Source organism: Anguilla rostrata, chromosome 16 (assembly GCF_018555375.3).
Source record: "Anguilla rostrata isolate EN2019 chromosome 16, ASM1855537v3, whole genome shotgun sequence".
Lineage (NCBI taxonomy): Eukaryota > Metazoa > Chordata > Actinopteri > Anguilliformes > Anguillidae > Anguilla > Anguilla rostrata.
In genome coordinates, this window is record NC_057948.1 from 14,767,287 (window position 1) to 14,790,723 (window position 23,437).

General features: G+C 45.3%; 1 protein-coding gene across 1 annotated transcript; it reads right to left on the bottom strand.

Annotated features, from left to right (window-relative positions):
* Window positions 1–3,598: 3,598 nt before the first annotated feature.
* Window positions 3,599–21,914, bottom strand: LOC135241727 (A disintegrin and metalloproteinase with thrombospondin motifs 17-like). Its single transcript, XM_064312343.1, has 23 exons — window positions 21,634–21,914; window positions 20,988–21,355; window positions 19,004–19,169; window positions 16,765–16,922; window positions 15,374–15,457; window positions 15,068–15,225; window positions 14,100–14,143; window positions 13,408–13,513; window positions 12,549–12,689; window positions 12,321–12,471; window positions 11,792–11,893; window positions 11,436–11,581; window positions 11,135–11,295; window positions 10,562–10,689; window positions 10,236–10,356; window positions 9,805–9,885; window positions 7,926–8,083; window positions 7,585–7,774; window positions 6,318–6,453; window positions 5,907–6,111; window positions 5,473–5,625; window positions 5,122–5,293; window positions 3,599–4,748 (listed from the first exon to the last, which is right to left on the bottom strand). Exons 1-23 carry the CDS (start codon window positions 21,704–21,706, stop codon window positions 4,597–4,599), a joined length of 3,354 nt encoding a protein of 1,117 aa, XP_064168413.1. The 5' UTR covers window positions 21,707–21,914; the 3' UTR covers window positions 3,599–4,596.
* Window positions 21,915–23,437: the final 1,523 nt, after the last annotated feature.

Genomic DNA, 23,437 nt, shown 5'->3' on the forward strand with positions numbered 1-23,437 from the left:
ATAAATCCTGACAAGAACCCCATAAAGGTTAGAGGTAGTGATTTATTTTCAGGATTGTCATAACTCTTATGCTTTCTTCTTTCCAGCAGCATCATTAAATATGTACAGCAAGAAAATTGTTGGGTAGCAAGTATTCAACCTGTCTTCCATTTTGCACATTTACAGTTTGACAGGGTAATTTATTCTTGGGGTCCAGGTGGGGGAGGGGGGGATGCCTCAAGTCCTGTAATAGAGACAGAAAATATCTTGTTCTGCACCATCAAAGACAGCACTTTGTATGGAAAGTAAAACATAATAAGTCCTATGAATAATTAGTATGAAAATGTTGGATTATAGAAGTCAGGGGATATATTGACTAATATGTTTTGAACAACATAGTTGATAGGTACTTCTTTCAAAGAGACCACTAGAGGGCAAAGTCACAGATCTGATTGGTGGGTTATGTATGGAGCGAATTTAGCGCCAATATTATTTATACGTGTTTCACAACTCACACGCGTTCTGTGCACCGCAAAACACAATTCCTACTTGTTTTACGCATTGCTTCCAAAATTATGGCCATTATTATGGAGATGGTCCAGCCTTTGCTGTTATAACAACCACCACTCTTCAGGCAGGGGTAGTATAGGGTATAGTGAACTGTTCTGTCATAGCCATGGCCATTAATAATTTGTTCATACCCTTGTAAACACCATTGATCTTCCTGTCAGAAGGGTTTTTTCAAAATAGATCAAGATCTACGACTCATGATTTTAATTTAGGAGTAAAAGGTAATTTTTCCTGTCAAACTCTCCACAGTCCAGCAACAAAAGAACAGAAACACCAAAAGTACTTAGCGAAGGTAACTGCAGCAGCCAATGACATGTTCGCTGACCTCTGCTGCATCAGCACATCCCTAATGATACTCTGAATGCTGCTATCACTCTCCCTCCTGGAGCTGTAGGAAAGAGCAAGGTCTCTCAGACAACACAGCAGGCAGCAGGGCACACAGGGAACGGTTTAAATTCCCTCTTTCACTTCACATGAAGCCTCAAAAAACCATGGTTGACCCTGAGACTTAATGAGCTGCACCACTGTCACCACCATATGGGGGTTAGGTGGGGAAGGGTGGGTGGGGGGGGGACTGAGGGGGAGGGTGTAGAATGGGATTTCAGTGATAAACAGCACATAGCTCATAGCACAGCACAGCACAGCTAAAAGGAAAGGTTATTAGCTGTTATTTAGTATTTAAATTAGAGAAAATGGACAGGAACTGTCACAAATTTTATCACTGTAAGAGGTTGATAAAACAGCCCCAGCTGGACTATCTGCTTGTCTGCAGCCCACCACCAACCTAAATGAGACCCTCCAGCCTTTACGAATGCAGGGAGTGATCAGGAAGCAGAATCCTGGCTGCAAGAGAAGGTGGGGAGAATTACAGATAACGTACTGTGCTCACACCTGAGGGTAATCTGGAGTATGTTTCCTTAGCAACCAAACTGACACTAAAGCACCTGTGTTTTAAGCAGACAGGATGCAGACATTCTGTATCCTTCCAAAACAGCAATTTCCTGCCTCCATAGTAACATTCTTCTTCCAAAACAGCAATGTCCTCCCTCCAAAAGAGCAACACTCTCCCACCAAAACAGTACAGTTCTTCTGCCAAAACAGCAATGTCCTCCCTCCAAACCAGTAATGTTCTTCTGCCAAAACAGCAATTTTTTCCCTCCAAAAGAGCAGCACTCTCCTACCAAAACAATAACATTCTTCTGCCAGTACAGAAATGCACCCCACCAATAAACCACATTCTCCAGTCAGTATAGCAACATACACCCCAACCAATACAGAATGTTCTCCAGCTAATACAGAAAAGTTATCTTGCCAGTATAGCAATGTTCCCCCTCCATTCCAGCAGCTTGGTGTAGATTGGAGATCAGTACTGACACCGCAGGTCTCCTGCCACCCACAGACAAAGCACTCTTTATAGACATTTCCCTACTTAAACCCACTGAAATCAACCAGATCTGTGTATCCTACTTCATCAGCTTCAAACATCACTAAGACCAAACACATGCACAAGTGCCACAGATGAATACAGCAATACATTTAGTGAGTGATAATGTATGTCTCTGCCAACCTCTCCATTATGAAAACATGAAACTGAATATTGAATGTAAGTTTGTAAATCTTAGGTTACAAATGACAAGGAACTTGTGACTCTATGGTCAAACATTTCAGTTATTTGTTGTAATTCTGTTCATTAAAAAATAGTTAATTTAAAAAATAAATAAAATCAACTAGGACAGACTGTCCTGGATGCCATCCGGTCTCGATGCAGTGGCATCCAACTCCCTACATAATACATATTGATTCATTTCATAGCCTGGCTGCTTGGCAGACAAAAGCTTTGATTGAAGCCTGCTTTCAATGTGAAGGAGAAACATATGTAATTGAATTATCTCAGGCAAAACTGACTAACGCATTTCAGACCACTGAGGGGTGAGGTGAGGCCGTCTCCACCTCCCTCTCCCTCTCCCGCGACTCACCTCACCTCAGTTCTCCCAGGTTCGGCTGGCGAGTGACTCACCAGACACCTTTCTGCCGCAGACACCTCAGCCCTGGTCTCATTTCCTCTCTGCCTCAGGGAGCGGCGAGGGGCGAGTGCCAAGCGCTAACCGCTAAAGCACGAAGCGTAGAGGTTTAGAGCCCCTCTACTGGACCACCTGTCACAGCCACTCACAAGAAAGCGCCCTTACAGCGGCTCTGTAAGAAGTGTTGTTAGAGCCACTCAACAGAAAAGGCTATTTCAGCTGCTCAATAAGAATTGCTTTTTGGAGCCACTTAACAGGAAGTGCTATTAGAGCCACTCAACTGGGATGCTGAGTAGGAATTGTCGTTAGAGCCACTGAACAGGAAGTGATGTTGTGAGCTGCTTAATCTTAAGTGGTCATATTCTGATTAAAATACAAATTCCTACATTCCTGATTATGCAAAACGTGCACATATAGTTGCATATAGTCTGGCTTTTCCAGCAACAGCAGCTGATGGAAAGAGGTTTAAATGAACAGCGTAAATAAACGGGTAACAGTACGGAAGTTCCTGCCCCTCTTGCTTGCGCTCGGCCCCGGAACAGACACAGCGGCCCGCTAGCCAACTGCGCGCCCTCCTCAGGTCACTCTGCCTACCTCCACGTCTAAACACAGGACAATGTGAAGCTGTTACATTATGAAAATAATATGAAAATACTGAATACAGAGGAAGCACCATTAAGCAATATCTTACACTGAATTTAGTATTAATAATAATAAGAATAATAATAATTTTGTGTGTTTATGACTCATGGGCATTTTATTAGTATGTTTTTCTCCTACTCTATCACTGATCCATGTTTATTTTTGTTCCTCACACCTCATTGTTTGCTCTTATCTGCGAGAAGAAACATGCACGGCTCAATTACTGTACAAATATACCCTTTGGATCCAATACCGGTTTGTCTTTTAGCACAAATTCTATGCATTTTGTCATGTGAAATGTGTTCTAATAAAATGTATAACATAAGTTCTCATTCTGACCAAGTAATAAAAAACAAATGAATTTACAGTACACGTGAAAACAGAAATTTTCTAAAAGCATGACTATTTTACTTTACAACAGTCCATGTATGCAAGTACAAAAATTGTAAACAATACTGTTTACATTAACTGACAAAATGGTTATATCTCTGGATTATACAAATATTTCCTGCATTTAATACAAAAATTTTCAGCTGAACCAAATCAGCACCATAGATCTTCATGAGCATTTTATATCCAAATGATCTGTGCAGCTGAAGTCTTACAGTACATGGATATCAAAACATTTTGGATTAATAATAGAAAAGTAAATGGCAACAGTGGTAAAGAAATGAACCAATAGGTAAGGTGCCATTTAGTATTAATAATAAAAAACTATAATAAGCAGCACCAAAAACAGTGGGAGTAACAGAGGTTGTGTGCCTTATGCAAGGCCAAAACGAGCAGCGGTCCATGTGACCAAACCCACAGCCACCTGGGTATGTACTCAGTTCATTACCCATGGTACCACACTGCACCAGTGTGGGTGGGGCTCCACATCAACACACTGCGAGGTACAGCCCAGCTGCTGTCGAAGATAATTTTCTCCAGTAAATATCATTCCGGTCGAACAGTAATCAACCTGGAGAACAATTCTGTGGGAGTGGGAGTGGGAGTGCCCCATCCCCCCCCAGTGAACCCTGCTCTCTCCCACACCTGCCTCCCTGCCCGTCTGTCCATGACCTTCTCTATCCATCTCAGTCCCAGTCTGTGAATGGGAACAGTGGCATGACCTAGACTGAGCCAGGAAAGATGCATGATTCTCTGTTCAATTCTTCATGTAATAGCTGGAGTTCCTCTGAGCGTGTGCAAGCTGTAGGACCTGAGTGTTCCTGTTTCTCTGTCCACGGTTACTGCACGAACCCAGGCCTCTAATCTTAGGTGACTTTTGGGAAGCGACTCCAATGTCCAATGTCTCGTGCTTCTGGGTTATTTTGTTTAAATTAGCATACTAATGATGACGGAAGATAGAGTCTGGGCGATGCAGCACGGCCGGTGAGCGCCGTTAGCCGTTTCGGGGGGTGGCGTCTGTGGTGATGTCCTGGCAGGTTTGGCAGCAGTCCTGCTGCCATCTCCTGTCCTGGCAGAGTCGCTTCTCCCGGACTACCTGGCACAGACCGGACCAGCGGTCCCGCACACAGCGCTGGGTCAAAGCCACTGGACGGGAACAGCGACATCATCACCATCCACCTCAACAGCACTGACACACCCAACGCCCCCCCCCACACCCACCCAAACGCACTACTCCCTTCTGTACTGCTTGAAAAACAAATTTAAATTAAACATCTGACCAAACACAATAAAAATGTAATAACTGAATTTATCTTTACATATTTATGTAACTAATCATTACAGGTGAATTGGCTCACAGTCTTCTTCACGTTTATTTAAAGATTCGGGTCACCTGTCACTGTTTCAGAAGATTTCATCCATTGCTAACTGACTTCACGAGGTTTTGTTGACTTAAGTAGCCATTAAAATGGAAAATGACAGCCCCACCCAGCTTAGCACTGAAATTGTGTTTACATACCCAGCCTGGGGAATCTGATATTATTCATGTTTTTTATGCATGGTTCCTGGCTGCAACGTCTGGAGGTTGAGGGCTTGAAATATATTGGACAGTCGTTTCCATGGCGTCCAGTCACTTTATGCATACACTGGACAACCCTGGATTGATGGCCCCTGCCACAAGTTGATGAGCACTAAAAGACAGAATGACATAATATGACAGTAAATAATATTATATATAATATTATAGATAATATGCTTGTATGTATGTGTGTGTGTTTGTGTGTGTGTGTGTGTGTGTGTGCATGTGTGTGTATGGGCGCATGTGTGTGCGGTCATAGTCTACTCTGTGTGATAGGGCTGTGGTTAACACCTTTGACCACTCTCCAGTCTTCCACTCATTGCAGTGGGAGTGGTCCTCACAGGGCTCCTCCTCTGTGGGCCGGGAGGCGGAGTCACACATGTCCTGTGGGCCGGTACAGGTGACAGTGCGCCTATGGGTGCCACGCCCACATTTTGAGGAGCACTGAGCGAGAAATAGAGATAGAGACATTTAAACACAGCTACTGCAGTTTCAGCTTAACTATTAATGCAAAGACTGTCACACCGCCCTCTTCAGGCTAATCCTACAGAATCATCTATCCTACAGTAGGTCATGGGTTTTATACTCATTCATTGACAGTGCAAATGAGATTTTTAAAAAATATGTAGAGGAAACATTGGAACGTTCAGTGTTCAGTATTATTACACCACTATTTGAATCATGCAAGTCTGGTGCATTAGCCCATGGCAGAGGAAGGGTGAAACCTTAGTCCACTCAGACGTCTCCCATTGGGGAGGGCAGCTGGGCTGGTCACAGCTCTGTGCGGACGGGGGTTTGGGTCCGGAGCAGGGCCAATCCAGGGTCCAGGTGTAGGAACCATTCTGCAGCTGGGACACGCAGCCCACCTCCCGCACCTGCAGCCCCGCCCCACAGGTAACGGAGCAGGCCCCCCACTCACCTGGCATCCACCTGCAGAGCACAAGCCCGGCCCGTGTGAGGCGGGGGGGCGGGGGCACAGAACCCAATCTAACCACAAAGCACGCATTTCCCTGCATCTCTTTCAAAGCCCTTCCACATTGCACGGCATCAGACAGGCCGGCGATTCCAAATGTCAGCTTAATCTCCCATACTGCCTGAAAGAACGACTCTATCTGCAACAGAAGGCGGGCTCTTACTGGGCGGGGCACGGCTGGGTGTGGCAGCGTCTGATCTCGGGAGGCGGCCGGTACTCCAGGCGGCAGTAGCTGTCATTGACCACAGTCAGAGTCTTGTTGATGACCACTGCACAAGAAACAACTGTCTTCTTCTCCCCTACAGACAGACAGACAGTTACAGCGCAGTGGGGTTACAGTTGAATATGATATATAGTGGAACAGCATGTATCATAGCAGGACATGACTGACTAATTAAGAGACCTAGGCTGTTCACCTAAACAGCATCAGTAAACAGCCAGCTGTCAGAATGGACTTAAAGGAATGAAAGTCCACATTTTCCTGGTTGAGGATATACAGAAAGAAAGAAAAAAATAAACAGAAAAGGCTTGACTGTAAACTTCCCCCAGCCTTTCTAGCACAGGAATAGGAGTAGCACACTGCAATTGATTTTGTAATTGATTTTGTACGTTATTATATTTTGAACACTGCTGTTAGCTGCCCCAGAAGGCTCTTAAGACTGTGCTTAACTGAAATGAGTTATTGGAAACACTGGAATACTCATCCAAGTAAAATAGTGGCTCCACGGCCTTAAGCTACATTGCTCTCGAAAGAGTAACATCACTGCTTTCTGAGACTGAGGGGTAATCAAGAAACAGAAGACAGTTCATTTGAAGCAGCTTATTATAACAGCAGCCACCGTTGTACTGACAAACTGTACACACCACAGTAGTCCTTTTAGAGCCAGATTCATACAGAGGCCGCTGCTGGCCAATCACGGGTGAGACGAAAGCATCTGAGACTACAGAACTCTTTTTGCCTTCGGCTTCCATCAGCTTGGATTCTCTCCCACAATCAAACGCCTGGCATGCACTGGCACGCACAGACCCAGAAGTCATACAGAACACACCAAAGGCAAGGACGTATGAATAATTAAACTGACAAGAATACATGCTGTTATTTATTTACGCATACAAACAAAAAGAAAGAAATCAAAGGCATGTATGTATGAGGACAGAGAGTACCAGTGTCTGTATGCTTAAGGGTTTTATGCTTATAGCACTTTTTATACTACTCAATATGCCAATATGCATAATATGTCGCATGGCAGCAATGATTGTTATAACGCTTTTTTCAAACATTTGATAATCCAATATGGTTTATCCTATAGCTCTAGTAAAGACTGCCATAGCAATGTGAATATGTCTTTAATCTCAATCCACTTCTGCACAACACCTGTGCACTCTTATGTGACTTCCCCCTGCAGCCACTCTCGGAGGTGTAGACTCACCTCCTCCACAATGGACGCTGCAGTCCTCCCAGCGGCTGTGGACCCAGACGTACAGGAGCCCCGGCTCCTCCTGCAGCTCTGGCTCCCCCTGCTGGCGACCTGGAGGTTCTGCATCCTTAGACAGCGAGCGATTGAGGGAGATTGTGTACTCGTATTGGATACTGTAGGCCTGGTCATGGAAGAGCAGCACCTGATGGCAACATGACAGCAACTTTCAATCACACTCCAACACTGCACCTTGTTCATACATGCTATTACCACTTACATAGAACAAGGGTCTGGACAGGACCGTGAGCTATCCAAGGGGTTTTTAAGGTATAGAACCAGGGGGAAGAGAGTACCATGAGGTGCAAGGGCATCTTTGTGGGTCCCTTGGCGGACATTTTTTCCCAAAGGCCCCTCCTCACATAGCGGACCATGGTTCCTGCCAGTTCAAATTCCCCAGGCAGCTCAATCTTCCAGTCGCTGTTGATGGAGCCATTACTAGAGTCTTTTAGGGCTGAAATAAAGAAAACCTGTCACCATACCATTAGGAGAGCTCGCAGAGAGAACTGACCACAAACCATAGCTCACAGAGAAAGACCTGACCATGACCACAGCTCACAGAAAGAATCAATTTACCACATCTTTCACACAGACTTTCATCAGCTCCAAAATGGGAGCTGATCATATGTACTTTCAACCACAGGATGATCAATGGTAGCTTCACAAAGCCTCCCATCCCTATTCCCACTCATAGTAATAGCAACAATGTGCCCTTCACAATGCCCTCCTTCATCTGAGTCCCTCAGCATGCTCTCTCAGTACCATTGCACTAGTCCTGAGGGCAGCATCAACCCACACCCTATTATTGGGATGATGACAATGACAATGACAGCCATAACTATTATCGTCATGAACATAGGTCTAGGAGTGAATTTGACATTGGGGGAGGACACATTTGTTCCCCAGCCCCTACCACCACCTGCCCCCACAATAAACATTATAGATAGTGGAAATGTTCATCGGTTCCACCAGAGCCAAATTATAGGTATTAAAGATGCAGGCCCATGCTAGCCTCATCCATTCTCACTTTGTTGTGACTTTGTAGTTCTCTATGAATGTGAGATATCTCCTAGTCAGTAATAGGCTAACAGTAGACAACCTGAACAGGGCACAAGAATGAAAGTGTTTCATCACTTAATTAAACTGTATTTAACTCTCTGGTATTTAAATGCGTGAATTATAATACATCACAAACATTATATTTTCTCAACACACCCAAACCCTTTACTGACACATATGGAATTTATCAAATCCTATTTGTTTACATTATCTGAGAATATGACATAGGGAAAGACAGAAAGATGAGATAGTTTGTCTTCAAGAGGAAATTCTTTTCAGTTATATGCAGGCATATGAGAACATTCCAAAAACATAACATGGCTGAGCTGGGCTCAGTTATTTAAGCATTTTCATATCCTTCTGACTGATGCGCATAAAGGAAAGACATGAGAAGAGACAGATGCTGTGAATTAAATTGCATCACAGAGACCTTTCCTCTGGCTCTCTGGGGACAAACCAATGAATAACAAAGAGCGTGCAGTGAAGACCCCGGCACTGATGGATTCAAGTAAGACTAATTCCAAAACATGAAACAACTAACTTCAAATAGAATATTAACCACTTCCAAAAATAATATTAATCGATATCAAAAGGAGTTAACCATTTTGAAACAGAATATTAATATTTATCTAACAGAAATATCAATAGTTTCAAACTGAATATTAACAAATTCCCACAGGATTATGAGGCTTCCAAACATTAAATCTCTTCCACAGACAATATCTACCACTTCTGATCAGAATATGAATTCATTAAAAATAGAATATCAACCACTTTCAGATGTAATATTGATTACTTCACAGTAGAACACTGGGTGTTTCAAACAGAATATTGATGGCTTGAGAACAGAGGCCCCAGCAGGGGCAGACTGCTTTCTTCACAGCAAAGCACTATGACTGGAGCAGACGATGACTGCTGTTCTGGGGCTTCAGGAAGCCCCACTCTACTGCCACTGCGGTACGCATTAACAAAGCCAGAGCAATGTGGCTTTGGAAATGCCAAATATCATTTTTATTGCGTGCTTACCCAGTCAGAGCTTACTTAATCACATCTTACCCAATCAGAGCTTACCTAGTCACAATTTACCCAGGCAGAGTTCACCCAATAAGACTTTACCTAGGAAGCCTTGCGATGGCACATTCTCCTCTACTTTGACCCTCCATGCACCGACCGGGATGACCACAGCCTCAGTGTACCCTATGATGAGGGGTAAATAGAGGAAGCAGTGGGAGGGGGGAGGAGAGAAAGAAGAGGTGTTTACAGAGTTGAGGTAGGGAGCTGACGTGTGCGGGAGGGGGGTGTCAGTAGAATGAAGCCATGATCATACAGAACAGCTCTGTGAAAGGGTAACAGCCACATTCTCAGAGCATTTCCTACTTCTCATGGGGCCAGTGAGAAATCAAATTCAGTCCCCCAAAAGCAGCTCCTCATACTACCAGCCCATCCTCAATCTACAGCCCCACATTTCCCAAAGAGGTCATGGAGTACCTTTGCATAAGGGGTTATGGAACACACTCAGTGCTTACCATAGACACTGTGTGACTCACCGTTTCCTGTGCTTTGATTGAAGTGTCCCTTTACCACCTCACAGGACTGGCCGTCACCTCCGCAAACACCGCAGTGATCCTCCTCAGCCAATGAGCCAATGATCTCATCGCAGCCAACCGGCTGAAATCAAGAGCGCATTCTGATGATGTCATCACATCCAAACACAAACTACTCATAGCTCTGCCATACAGACAGTGTAGGCTACCTGTATACTGAGTGAACTAATGTAGAGTCAGTGCCTAAAGACTGCACTGCAGGTCAACAGGCTTTAGTGCGCACACGCACACACACACACACACACACAAAGCCAATGCGAGGACCTCACCAGGCACAGGCCGCTCACACACAGGTCTGTCTCATAGGGCCCGCAGGGCGTCCCATCCAGAACCCGCTCCGCCACCAGGACCGGTGCGTCCTGCCCCACAGGGGAGCAGAACAGGGCACAGGGCTTCTCTAAAAAAAAGAAAATCGGAAGAATATCAAAGATCCCTTACATCACAGGGTAAGGAGCCTCTACATCATAGGGTAAAGATCCTCTATATCACAGGGTAAAGGTCACCTACATCACATGGTAAAGATCCCCTACATCACAGGGTAAAGATCCCCTACATCACAGGGTAAATATCCCCAACATCACAAATAGACTATTTCCTGCTGTCTATAGGACACATTGAATTATATCATTGCAGAACTTATAAGCTATCAATTCAAGCAGCTGGATATTTACTGAACCAGTTCAGAACACATATCTTCAAAGGCACAGCAGGAATCAAGCCTGTAACCCCTCAGGTTTTATGGGCTCAGTGCACCACTGTACCGCTACAGCAGACCGCAGCCTCTGCATGGCCTGTGCAGCCTGTGCATTTTGACAGCGTGTGCGGGGACTCGGCTGGCTCACCGTCATTGATGATGGCCATCCACATGTCCCTGCTGTGCTTAAGGGCGTGTGACTGGCACTGCTGGTCTCTGAAGGTGGGCAGGCCCTTGGCACACGGAGGCCCCTGGCAGGCCTGCTGCTCAACGCTGCCACCCTGGCAGGGCCTGCCCGTGGGGCCTGGGCTGAGCTCAGGACAGAGAGACACTGTTTAAGACTGCAGAACCCAACATCCCCGAGTCCCACAGACAGACAGACAGACACAGAGCCGGTATAGCAGCCTCCTTCTCCTCAGTCAGTGGTCAGTGGCTGCAGTCAGACTTACGGCGGGTTGTCGCACTTCCTCTGCCGGAAGCGGGCGCCAGTCCCACAGGTGCGGCTACAGGTGCTCCAGGAGCTCCAGGGGCCCCAGTCACCATCAGCATGCTGGGGGAGAGGAGCCTTACTGACACAGCTCCCGTCCCTGCACCACTAAGACACACACACACACACACACACACATATGCACACACACACACACAGACGCACAGATACACACACACAAACCTGGTCACCCACTGATCCATACAGCTGCCTTTGATTACATGTTTGATTAACACCGGTGATAGCATGTTGACAGAGAAAAACTTTCAAAATCAGGAAGGCCAATGACCAATGAGCCCCACTGGATTTGGGCCTCACCTTGTCAGTGCCACACTCTGTCCCTTCCAGAGGGGGGTCCAGTTTGGTTTGACAGGACTCCACCCCCTCCACCAGACACCACAGGCCTGCGCACATCAGGTGCTGAAAAACAAACCTGAACACATCAGCCTCACTGACCACCACAATCCAGGAACACTGCCATTTAAAGAGGTAGGGAGCATCAGTGTGTGTCTGCAGGAGACACAGACCACTCTCCTCTGACCACAGCAGCTCATGTCCCAGAGGCACGCCCGAAAAAGAAAAGATAATGGACAGTGTGCCATACATGGTGTATTTTGCACATTATCCATTAACACAGTTAATGAAGGTAATGTGAAAGACTGGGTTAAATACTCTCCTCCAAATGTCCAGCAGCAGCAGGAATGCCTGGGAACTGAGTATACAACCTGTTTTTAAGTCTAGTTTCCATGAAAAGAAGAAGGCTTATGCTGTGTTGGAAATATTCTGTATTTAAACCAGATTTGCCATCATGACAAACTGCCAACACCAGTGGCGAGTCACCCCTTACCTCCATGGCTGTGCAGAATGTGGCATTGGTGCCAAACAGGATCTGGCACTGCTCTTCAGGGCTGTAGTGCATGCCGGGGAGTTTGGAGGGCCGGCGAGTGGCGGTGTGACCGTGCGGGTCCGTCTGCAGCAGGCAGGCACTGGCTTCCGACCTGATCAAGAACACACGGTCACACAGACTACGGGCAAAATGAGCAAATGACACACGTTGACTTTACTCTGCTCTTGCCTGAGGAACTTCTCCAGGTCGTCAGAGCTACAGGGGGACCAGGACAGGTTGCTGGGGTTGCGGCCCTTGACCCACTCCCCGGACATGATGTGGGAGTGGCTGGTGCAGGAGGCGTGGTCGTCGTCGTGGCTTACGCCCAGGCTGAGAAGTGAGACCAATATCAACGCGTTAATGCCACTCATAAATGGGACACTCCCACCTCCAGTCCTAGTCGTCAGTCCTAGGAGTGATTCTCCACTGATTCTCCACCAGCATTCTGCAGTAGAGACTAGACAGTGTGATTCCTCTGCAGATCATTAGCATGTGTTTCGGCCCAAAAATCCTGACCTACATTCACAAATGAAAAACACCAGACTCCTCTCAACTCAGGGGACTCAAACAATGAATAAAAAAATCATTGTGAATTCCAAAGTAGAGCAGTAATTTCCAGTTTTCCTGAAAGCAATATTAAATGTAACTGCTAAACCCTATATTCTTTCTGTTAAACCCCATATTCTTTCTGGTATTCATTCTCTTTTTGAGAATTGATAAAAAGCTAACAAAAGAGTTATCCAAAAATCATCCCTGTCAGACTAAGTGCGCTCTTGGTGGATAAGTATATCCACTAAGAGCAGTAATAATTTATATTTCTTGTATCGGTGTGAATAGCACTGCTAAAAACAAAAATACCTCTCAGACTCACACACTCCAGTTTAATGGCAGTTCTCCATCAGCAGGATCAGTACAGTGCTGTGCATAGTCTGAAGGGTTTTGTAAAAGCACCAGTCAAAGGCAGCAATGTGGGTCCCCTCTCTTTAAACTGTGCTGGTCCCCCCACCCCTCCACCTACCAGCTCTTCCAAACGCCCCCCCTCCCTCACCTGTGGCCCAGCTCGTGGGTAATGGTGAAGGGCAGGTTGAAACCATTGTCTTCCACCAGCACACACCTCCTCTTAGGGCTGCAGGTCCCTCCCAGGTAGGCAATTCCTGGAAGAGCAAATAAAAAACATCATTCTGCACAGTTTTTGCAGGCAACATTACCCTTTAACCTAATAAACACCTGGAGCCTCACCCACCTGTAAGACACACACCCACGCATCAGCACCATGCTGTGATCATGACTCCAACAATACATGAAAAAAATGCTCTCTACATACAGAGAGGTAGGACCCATGTTTTTATAAGCTGTCTGGACAGTTCCCTCCCACTTGATGGTTCCACAGCCCAATTACTATTCCCACTGTGAGAGAAAAGAGATCCCAGAAATGCTGTCTTGTGTATAAAACCAACTTTTAATGGAAGAGACATAAAAGTGTATAATCCACAGCTCAAAAACAGTCATAAACACCAAAACGCTGACACAAACTCATTCAGTCTTTCCTCCAGAAGTTCTTTTGCTTTAAAAGCGGTGTTCTGGCTTTCATTGTTTACTTTCCATTAATGACACCTCTCATATTATCTAAAGGTTTTTTGAATGACCTAATATCCTAATCAAAGAAAAAAAGTACATTGTCCCTTTTTTAGTGCTTAGTTCTGCAAACCCCCCAATCACAAACATCCCATCAATACTCACCCACGGTGTCGCAAGGCTCGTCTTTAAGGACACAAAAGTCTGTCCTGAAATGAAAAGCATTCCGATCGAACAGAAAGGACAGATTCTCCACATTGCAGCTCATCCATAACGCTAAAAGACATCAGGAGGCTCCGAATTAACACCCCTTCCCAAAAACAACTCCAGGTTCCAGAGGCCCTTAAATTGGGTGCAATATACAAACAGCGGGATGTAAATAATTCTGCTTTCACAAGCTTCATTAATGCAAAGTTATGGCTCACATATGTTTCCATATTAACCAAGGTCCTGAAGTTGTGCACGTGGCAATCTGTAAAGTGGTGCTGGCAATGTTGGTCCAGCAGTTTGGTAGAACATAAGAGCAGAAAAGTGATCAGTGAGCAAGATCAGTAGGAGACAGCAGAGGTAGATATTAGCAAGAGTGGCAGTGAGATCAGTAAAATATATCAGCGAGGCAGACCAGTAGGAGGGATCAATGAGAAATATCAGTGACTGAGGTGATGAGAGCGATCAGTAGCAGAGATCAGTGACTGAGGCAGAGAGAGCAGACCAGTAGCAGAGACCAGTGACTGTGGCAGAGAGAGAAGATCAGTAGCAGAGATCAGTGACAGAGGCAGTGAGAGCAGATCAGTAGCAGAGATCAGTGACAGAGGCAGTGAGAGAGATCAGTAGCAGAAATCAGTGACAGAAGTGGTGAGAGCAGATCAGTAGCAGAGATCAGTGACTGAGGTGATGAGAGCGATCAGTAGCAGAGATCAGTGACTGAGGCAGAGAGAGCAGACCAGTAGCAGAGACCAGTGACTGTGGCAGAGAGAGAAGATCAGTAGCAGAGATCAGTGACAGAGGCAGTGAGAGCAGATCAGTAGCAGAGATCAGTGACAGAGGCAGTGAGAGAGATCAGTAGCAGAAATCAGTGACAGAAGTGGTGAGAGCAGATCAGTAGCTCAGATCAATGGAGCAGCCGACAGCACCGGGTAATGAGAATAGCTATGTCCACCGCAGGCAGGCCATCCCTTCCTCCAGGAATCTGGTTGTTTCCCAGGTTACGGGCATCACCATACTCTTGGTGCTGCCAGCGGCAGAAGCTGTGGAGGGAGCGCTCTCCATGATGCCCGATCTTCAGGCTCTCCTGAAGACATGAAATATAGCGCTGATACACACCCGCACAGACCTCCCCACACACCTCAACATACACCTGAACACAAGTCACTAATACCTATGAAAGTGTATGTGTGTGTGTGCGTCTGTGAGTGCGTGTACATGTGCGAGAGACTCACTGGGCGGCTGGGCAGCAGCAGCAGTTTGCTGAGGCGGACATTGATGGGAAAACCCAGGCTCTGGTGCTGAAACATGCTGTGAACCTGCAGGAACAGAGTGGGGTCAGTACAGAACAGTTTAGGGGACAGGGTATACGATTTAGAGCAGATCTCCCTGTCCCTGCAGATCTACCATCCTGTAGGTTTTCATATCAACCCTATTTTGGCACACCTGTTTCTACTAATTAGTAGCTCAACAAGACCTTTAGCTGAGGTGTGCTCTGTAAGGGTTGGAGTGAAAACCTCCAAAAACAGGGTTGGGTAGCTCTGATGGTTAGAGGTCAAAATTTTGGGCACAGGGCCTATGATTTAAGGTTACGATTTACGGGATAGGGTGTATGATTTCAGGGTGCAGGGCTACAGTTTAGGGGATATAAAATATGGTTATGGGGAGCATGGGTAGTTTACAGGTTAAGCAATATTATTTTGGGGTTATGGGTTCTAGTTTAGTATTAGGTATTGTAGCTTAAGGGGACTCTCTCACTGCAGAGCTCCAGAACTCTGTAGATTCTGGCTATGCTGCTTTAATTTCACAGTTCTGGCTGCAGTTAATAGAGCAGTGGGCTGTGTGCTTGGTTGTGATGGCCGCAGGGGGTATAACTGCAGCCTAGTTTCTCTCTCTTGCCCTTGACAAGGTGCAGCTGCCGGCCAACAACAACACCAGATTCCTGTCTAACTGAGGGTGGGGGAATACGACCTTTGACCTTTTACCGGTGGGTGGCTATTTCACAGCTCAGCGAGCCTGAACGCAGTGCTGCGTGAACAGAATCTGGGCTGAAACGCATATCTGTATCCTGTACAAAATCCAGTCAGCTACTGGCTGAGAAGGTTCACAATTAATGACCAGAAAGATAACAAAGATAAATTCAGGTGACCAAGTTCACAGAGCGTATAACATTGGACATAAACACTTAATTACTGTGTATCTGAGATGTAGCTCAGATGTGGGGTGGGGTGGGGGGCAGGGGGGGTGAGCAGTTTTAGGTTTGACCCCTCCGAAATGTTGGAGATACCCATAAAGTATGTGAAAGTTCATTGCATAGAACCTAATAACCCACTCCCGCAACCCCACCAAAATCCCAATACATGCCGAAGATCACTACCGTAAAACTGTAAAGTAGCCATTTACCCCTTACGCTGGCAGAGCATTCTGACTGTGGCTATGAAAGAGGAGCCTGACGACCCTGTGTGTGACCAAAGACAACCTCACACGTCTCACCCCAGCTACTGTAAACAGGATATGTGCTATTTTGATTCTGAAAAAGGGGTTGTGAGGGTCAACCGTGTTCAGTAAATACACTTTGGGAGGAGCCCTGTGTGTTCCGCGTACTCTGTATATTCGGGAAACTGACCATGTTCATGACGGTGAGGATGAACCTCCGTGCTGCCTTAGCACCATGGTACTGCACCATGTCTGCGTCGGCCACCACCACCGTCTCCAGCGTGAACTCCCCGCTCAGCGGGGCGGTGCTGTTATGGGGTCGCCTGTGGGTCTCTCGCTTCCTCCTTCCTGTTGTACGCCACACAGCAGACGGGCACACGCACAAGATCACACACAGACAGGAAGTACAGGAGCCTGATTTCTCATGTGCACAGTGGCTCTACCCCTCTGAAAGGAGGGGGGATGGGGGGTCACACCACGCCCTGCCCCGTTGGCTTGTAATGCAGGGGTAATTCCTGATAGTGTTCATCTTTGAGTCTTCAGATTTTTTTCAGTCCTCAGTATTTCTGGAAATGTAACCATGGTGTGCGGATTCCATGCGAACTCCACTTCTGACACCAAACCAAGGCATGTCTGTGCCACACACTACTGCACTGTTAGTGTGTCTCAGGGCTGTGAGAGGGTTAGTGTGCCTGTGTCGCAGGGATGGAAAAAGCCAATGCAACAATGTGCAGGCCCTGGAAAAGGTTTGCATTGTAGTTTAGGGGGATTCAACATTTTTCACATTCCAGGTCATTCCTAAAGCTGGCCGTGGTAGAGCCCTGACTCACACTGCGCTGCTTCTTCCTCACATTAAGCATAATTACCAACCACCGGTGCCAGGGATCCAGCTCTGCAGCTGCAATGCATGTGCGGCAGCACCCTGAATGCACAGAAACTAGTACTCCCGAGCCTGAGTCATGGCCCTTTCACAGTCCTGGTGGGCACAGAGCAGTCTGCCACAGCATAAAAGGCACACACTGGCTGGAAGCTAGCGCAATTAGCTTTTTAACATACGACTCATCCACCCTTCCGGATGAGCTTGAAAGCACTAAGCCTAGCCTGCGTCAGTAAACACCTGGCTGTACAAGGGGGCGATGTATAAAATATGACACACAAGCTGCAATGGTTTACTGTTTATAGTGGATTATATGATGTAATAAAGAGCACCAGACAGCCCCTGGGTCTTTACAGCAGGGGCCCTGCAGCGGGCCAGACACAGGTCTCTTTCCTTCACCATGGCTCATTCTCTTACTTACAGATGAGGAGTCATGCCACACAGCCTGCACTAACCCCCACAAACCAAACATACACAATGCGCATTTGGGGCGGTTGTCAAAAGGTGGTCTTTTTTTCCCACAGGGATTACATCACATGTATGGTATATTCAACATATTCCACATCTCCGAGAATCAAATCCACTCCTTATTTGCCTCAAAAATAAATGACAGCAAAATGGGCTTATTGATCGAGCCCTGAGGGACCGCAGCGGGTGCCACTCGAGCACAGCGGGATTTGTATAGACAGAAACGGTGGAAGGCCAACACTTAATTCCAACAATCAACATTTCTCCCTGCTGTTATTAACATCTACTCAGCATCCATCATTTATAAATGAATGTAGTATTCAGTGGCCAATTTGTTTCATATAATCTTTGTAAACAAATTTGTCAAGGGACTAAGTTTTAGAGGCAACATGTGTAATATGGATGTCATATTAAAGACTGTACTGGTAACAGCCTTCAGATGTCTCAAAAGACAATCTTGGTAGTTGCAAACTTAGAACTTCCTTTCTGAAATTAGACCCATAATTCACCTCTGCTCAAGGGCAGTTCCTGTCTTATTTTGGACCCATAGTTTCTGTTCTAAATAGGATTTGTAATCTGAAGACTGATACCTGCTTGTCCTGAGTATATGAACATATGAACTCCCCGCAGGGAAACAGACTGTGAATTTAGCAAACAGATGAGACCATACACACGCTCCCCAGAGCCCAAAAATATGTGAAGCATCAGGAGAGAAGGGAGGGGTACAGCAGCCTGTGCTCCTGCCATTGTAGTGCTCAAACTGTGATTCAGCAGGAGGAGGGCAGAACTCTGCCTGAAAAACATCAAACGGCAAGGAACAGTAACACTTAGGAATATTGTGCTGCCAGATGATCTACGAGCCCTGCTGCTCCTGCATGTTAATACACCCCAGGGGACGACAAAGAGGCACAGAAACAACAAGTGGAGAGAACCAAGGCAATTAATAATCCATAAACCTTCCTGCAGTGTCACTGCTTTTCCTGACTGCATACATCCCTGCAACAAACCTATGAATACAATACAAATGTGAATGGGAATGTTGATAAGATAAAAGTGTAATGTGGTCAGTGCCCCCCCATCTTACCTGACACAGGCTGACAGTATTTGGGGTGTGCCTTTAAGGCAGGAGAGCTGGATGTGGGGAGTCGTCTCTGTCGGACCACCCTGTGCTCCACGCCAGAGAAGAAGTCCTGCCCGTCTCCCACAGGCTCGATAAACATGATGTCATTTCCTGCTCTTACCAGGCCTGTCTGAGCACCAAAAACACCAAATATGAGTCACATGCACATAATCGCCCTTATATTTAAATACACACTTCAGGCGCTACCCTTACATATGTGTGTACACATGCATGCACACACACATACAACTCCAGAAATATGCTAACACAACTCAGGAAATACACAGGTTCAAAGAAAGTTCAGGAAAACCACTTGCACAACAAAGTCATTGCTTTATCTTCTACAGATTTACAAGACAAGCTGAGAAGATCCATACATACATGGTTGATGTTGATACATTTTACTTCAAAAATTTCACATAAACTAAATCAACATGAAAGCCTCCATGTGTTGTGAATGACACTTTAACCTCAGCTGTAATATTACACACATGGCATATTGCTAGCCATGTCACGGTCTGTGTAGACACAGAACGTGTGCGCCATTACACAGCACAAGGAATGTAAGGATTCCAGTTCCAACAGCAGAACTAATGAATCAAATGTTTTCACCTCTTTTCACTGTTGCAGAAATGGAATTTTCAGCCATGCAGCTGTAGTGATATGGTACAATCTGGTGTAAAATAATAATACAGTGCTCTACAGAGTTAGCTGTACAATGTGATTTGGCCAGTTGTTGTTTAGATAAGGTCAGTTATTACAGGTTCCTTGCACCAAATAGGGCCCTAATCAGACAAAACTCTCCTAGACAAGAGCTTCAATTTTCCCCCTGGACGAGTGCATCCAAGAACCTGCCTGCCAAATCTAAACAACACTAACACCAGCCATACTAGCAGCTAGCCGGCAGATACACAACATCCGACACTACACACTGAGGCCCAGACCCCATCCAGGTTGGCACAGATCATTGATGACACGTGCAGAGGAGACTGTTACCTCCCTCTGAGGAGTAGCGATTGGCTATGACCGGGCGATGATGCAACAGATCGCCCTCTACTGGTCAGAGCAGAAACAGACCACCTTCTACTAGGTGAAGCAGGAAGACAACAAAACTAAAGTTTCTAAAGAAGCCACTTCATGCCTGCACAACTTGGAACTGGGCTTTTATTAATCAGACTCCTACCAAGACACACTGAGATTTGAACACCACAGCTTAAAGTCATTCAAAGTGCCAATTAATTCACAGGCTCTGTTGTTTAATACTAAGACTTGCAAACGTTTACACTTAGAATGATGATGCTATAGAATGGATCACAGAAAACCAGCAATTTAACAGAGAAGAACACACTACTACAAAGCAATAAAAAGGTGGTACTTCATATGAAAAAAGATGCCCAAAAGTTCAGCATGTCTCCAGACAATGCATTGTTCATAAATACTGAATTGGCACTAGCAGCAACTGTCAATGGCAGGTCAATTGATATTCTGCAAGAGCATGAAGACAATTTTACTTTAAAACCAAAATGTCGACAAAAAGAACAACCGGACTGACAATAAATCCACAATTCTAATTTGGTGTACAATCAGGTAGTCTGACCCGCTGATCAGATCAATCAGCTTTACGTCACAAACATCCTGGAGAATGCTTCTCTGCTCAGCAACATCACTTCACGGCAGATTATCTCAGCGTGCATAGACGCGGGGCGGACACCAATAATTACACTGATGCATCCATGCGGAATAATTGTTTGTGGATTTGGCCCGCACCTATTCTAAAAATTTGTTTGTAAATAAACTTGCACACTGTCGAACGTAACGTCCTCAGGTGCTTGCAGGTTTCAGACTGAATGTACGACACCTTCAGCGCAAAACTGTATTATTTCCCCGGCCATTCAAAGTGCACACTCGCAAAGATTATTGTGCATAAGTGTTAAAATAAATATCTTACCAGGCCACCACCACAAATGCGGAGAGATGCCAAAGAGTTTGTGTAATTGAGAACTTCCCCGGTGTAAAAGCAGAGCTGGTCATCAGAAACATTGGCCAGCCGTATGGTACCGTCTTCGTTCTTTTCTTCGATGGCAAAACGGTCCGAAAGAAATCTGGCATCTCTTTTGACATGTAAATACAGTTCTTTGCCGAAAGCCGGCAACAAAAGAAACACGTCGTTCTTGTCAGACTGAAGGACTTCCGACTCGGCATTAGAGCGCTGTCTGCGTCTGTTCCAACTTCGCCCAGACGCGTCCTGGAGGAGGTGAAACTCGCTCCGGGATAACGCCAGCGGTACAACCATTTCCGTTTCGTCCCCATTGTTCGCTAATTAAGAGAAAAATTACCAACACTGTCACATGCATTCATGAGTAGGGCCTAATTTAATCGTATTTGCATATGGTCACACTCCACTGCAATACAGGCGACGTAGCCTACTAAAGTAAACATGTGGTTTTGTTAGCCGTTATAAGACGCATGAAGATCTCTAATGAGGTGGTGAAACTTGCGTGGAAACTGTGTAATGCATAGCAAAGTGGAACATTAAAAAAACAACTGAAGTCATTAAAGTTCTTCAGTCACAAAATAACGTTACGGCGTCTTACCCGTCGTAGCACTTGGTCTGGCGCTAAAGAGAACAACAGACAATATGACTTGGAAAATATAGCTGTCAGTCATAGCAAAGAAAACGCCGAGCCACGGCTTCAGTACTGAATGTACTGACCACTGGGACCCTGACAAAGTTCTAAAACAAGTCCGCAAATTTAAACTAGCCTACTGCAGCCAAACTAAACCTGTTATTAAAAGACCCCAGTCTGGGTTTAGGACCACCTCTCGCTCAGTGCGATTGGTTAAAGTACAGCACGAAAACGGATTTCTGGGACTGGATTTAATGGCTTTACCATCAATCACCGCGATGTGTTTTAACTGTAGGCTACATGTGGTTTCACTGCAGTCAGATGAATTGACACTAGATGGCGTGCTACAACCCGGGGTCTTTCATATTTCCGTTAAGTTTCGGTCTCATCTCATTTTGCTTAGTTAATATTGTTGACACGCCATTTGCGTTTACATAATTCCACTATGTTTAGTCCAGATAAGGTAATTAATAAAATACATTGAGGGTGAAATGTATTCATCAGATGAGTTTGGGGGGAAAGCATATACTTTAAATGTATATGCTGCAGTTATTCATCATTCAGAACAATTAACGCATATATTTTGACAAATGCCAAACTACACCCAGCTTTTCTGCTGGCTGCTGGTATTCCAGGCATTAGAGGTAAGTGAGGCCCATAAACGCTTCTTCAATCAAATTTATGTTTGAGGAGAATTCTATTATACCAGATATATCATACATTTGCCACTCCCCCTTAATCTAAGATGAATCAATTAAGTGAGGGACTGTAAAAAAAAGTTTTGGTGTACTGATATCTTAAGTGTCATGTATACTACAAGGTTCGCTCAGCAGGGTTAGAACTGACTGCTTAATGATTGGCTGGGGTGGTCATTTACTGTACATTAATACTTTGTCAAGGGAATTTTACTTCAGAGGAGGCCCTTGCTTAAATTAAACAAACTCAAGGAAACAAAAATAGGTCAAGCAGGTCTCCTCCAGAGTGGTGCATGATGTTGGTGATTAGAAACCACAATTTTAATTAGTAAACAATAGAAATGACACATTTGTCCACTAATATTTCCTGAACAATCCACTTTTCCTTTAGCTAATACAGATTTACATTCACATCTTCACATTTGCACTTTTTTCACATTTGAACATGCACACTCATGCATACACAGCTTACTTTGTGGAACTCTTTTCCTTTGCTTTCAGTCAGGGTGCCTTCTGTCATGGTTGAACATGCAGTGAATATGGCTATAGATTAATCATGCGCATGGTGGCAAGAAAGCAATTGATTACTGTCCATATCACAAGCACAACACTGCATCAAAGGTGGACAGTGCTGATAAGGATTTTACATTTACTGTCTGTTAGCAGCAAAGACCCTGCTCTGCCATGATTTAACTACAGCAAGTTGATATTCAGCATTACTGCTGATTTCAACTGCTCCAATGGCTCCGAAACCAATCAGATTATCCCACTGGGCATGGCACAGTGTAAAAAAAATAATCCCAGGTCAGATGTGCAAAGTCTCGTTATTTCAAATGAGCAGCAAATTCAAATTTGCAGATTCAAGAGATAGGCCTGTCTTGCTTTTTATTCTTACTATGTGTGGATTCAGTGACATGTTTATATATTCAGGGGAAATGAAACACAGGCGAAATCTTTAATTGGGTGTCGAGTAACCACAATTCTTTAGTGAGGCAAACTGTAAGTGTGAGATTTTATGGAAACAAAGGAGCAAAATATGGTGCCTGTGCCTTGTGAATTTGGCTGTACGTTGTGAT

Coding starts and splice junctions, on each gene's coding strand:
- LOC135241727 (XM_064312343.1), bottom strand. CDS start 21,706: ATGACTGACAGCTATATTTTCCAAGTCATATTGTCTGTTGTTCTCTTT. Junction 19,170..20,987: donor GCATTTGTGGTGGTGGCCTG/GTAAGATATTTA, acceptor TTTGGTGCTCAG/ACAGGCCTGGTAAGAGCAGG. Junction 12,472..12,548: donor GACCTGGAGAAGTTCCTCAG/GCAAGAGCAGAG, acceptor GTTCTTGATCAG/GTCGGAAGCCAGTGCCTGCC.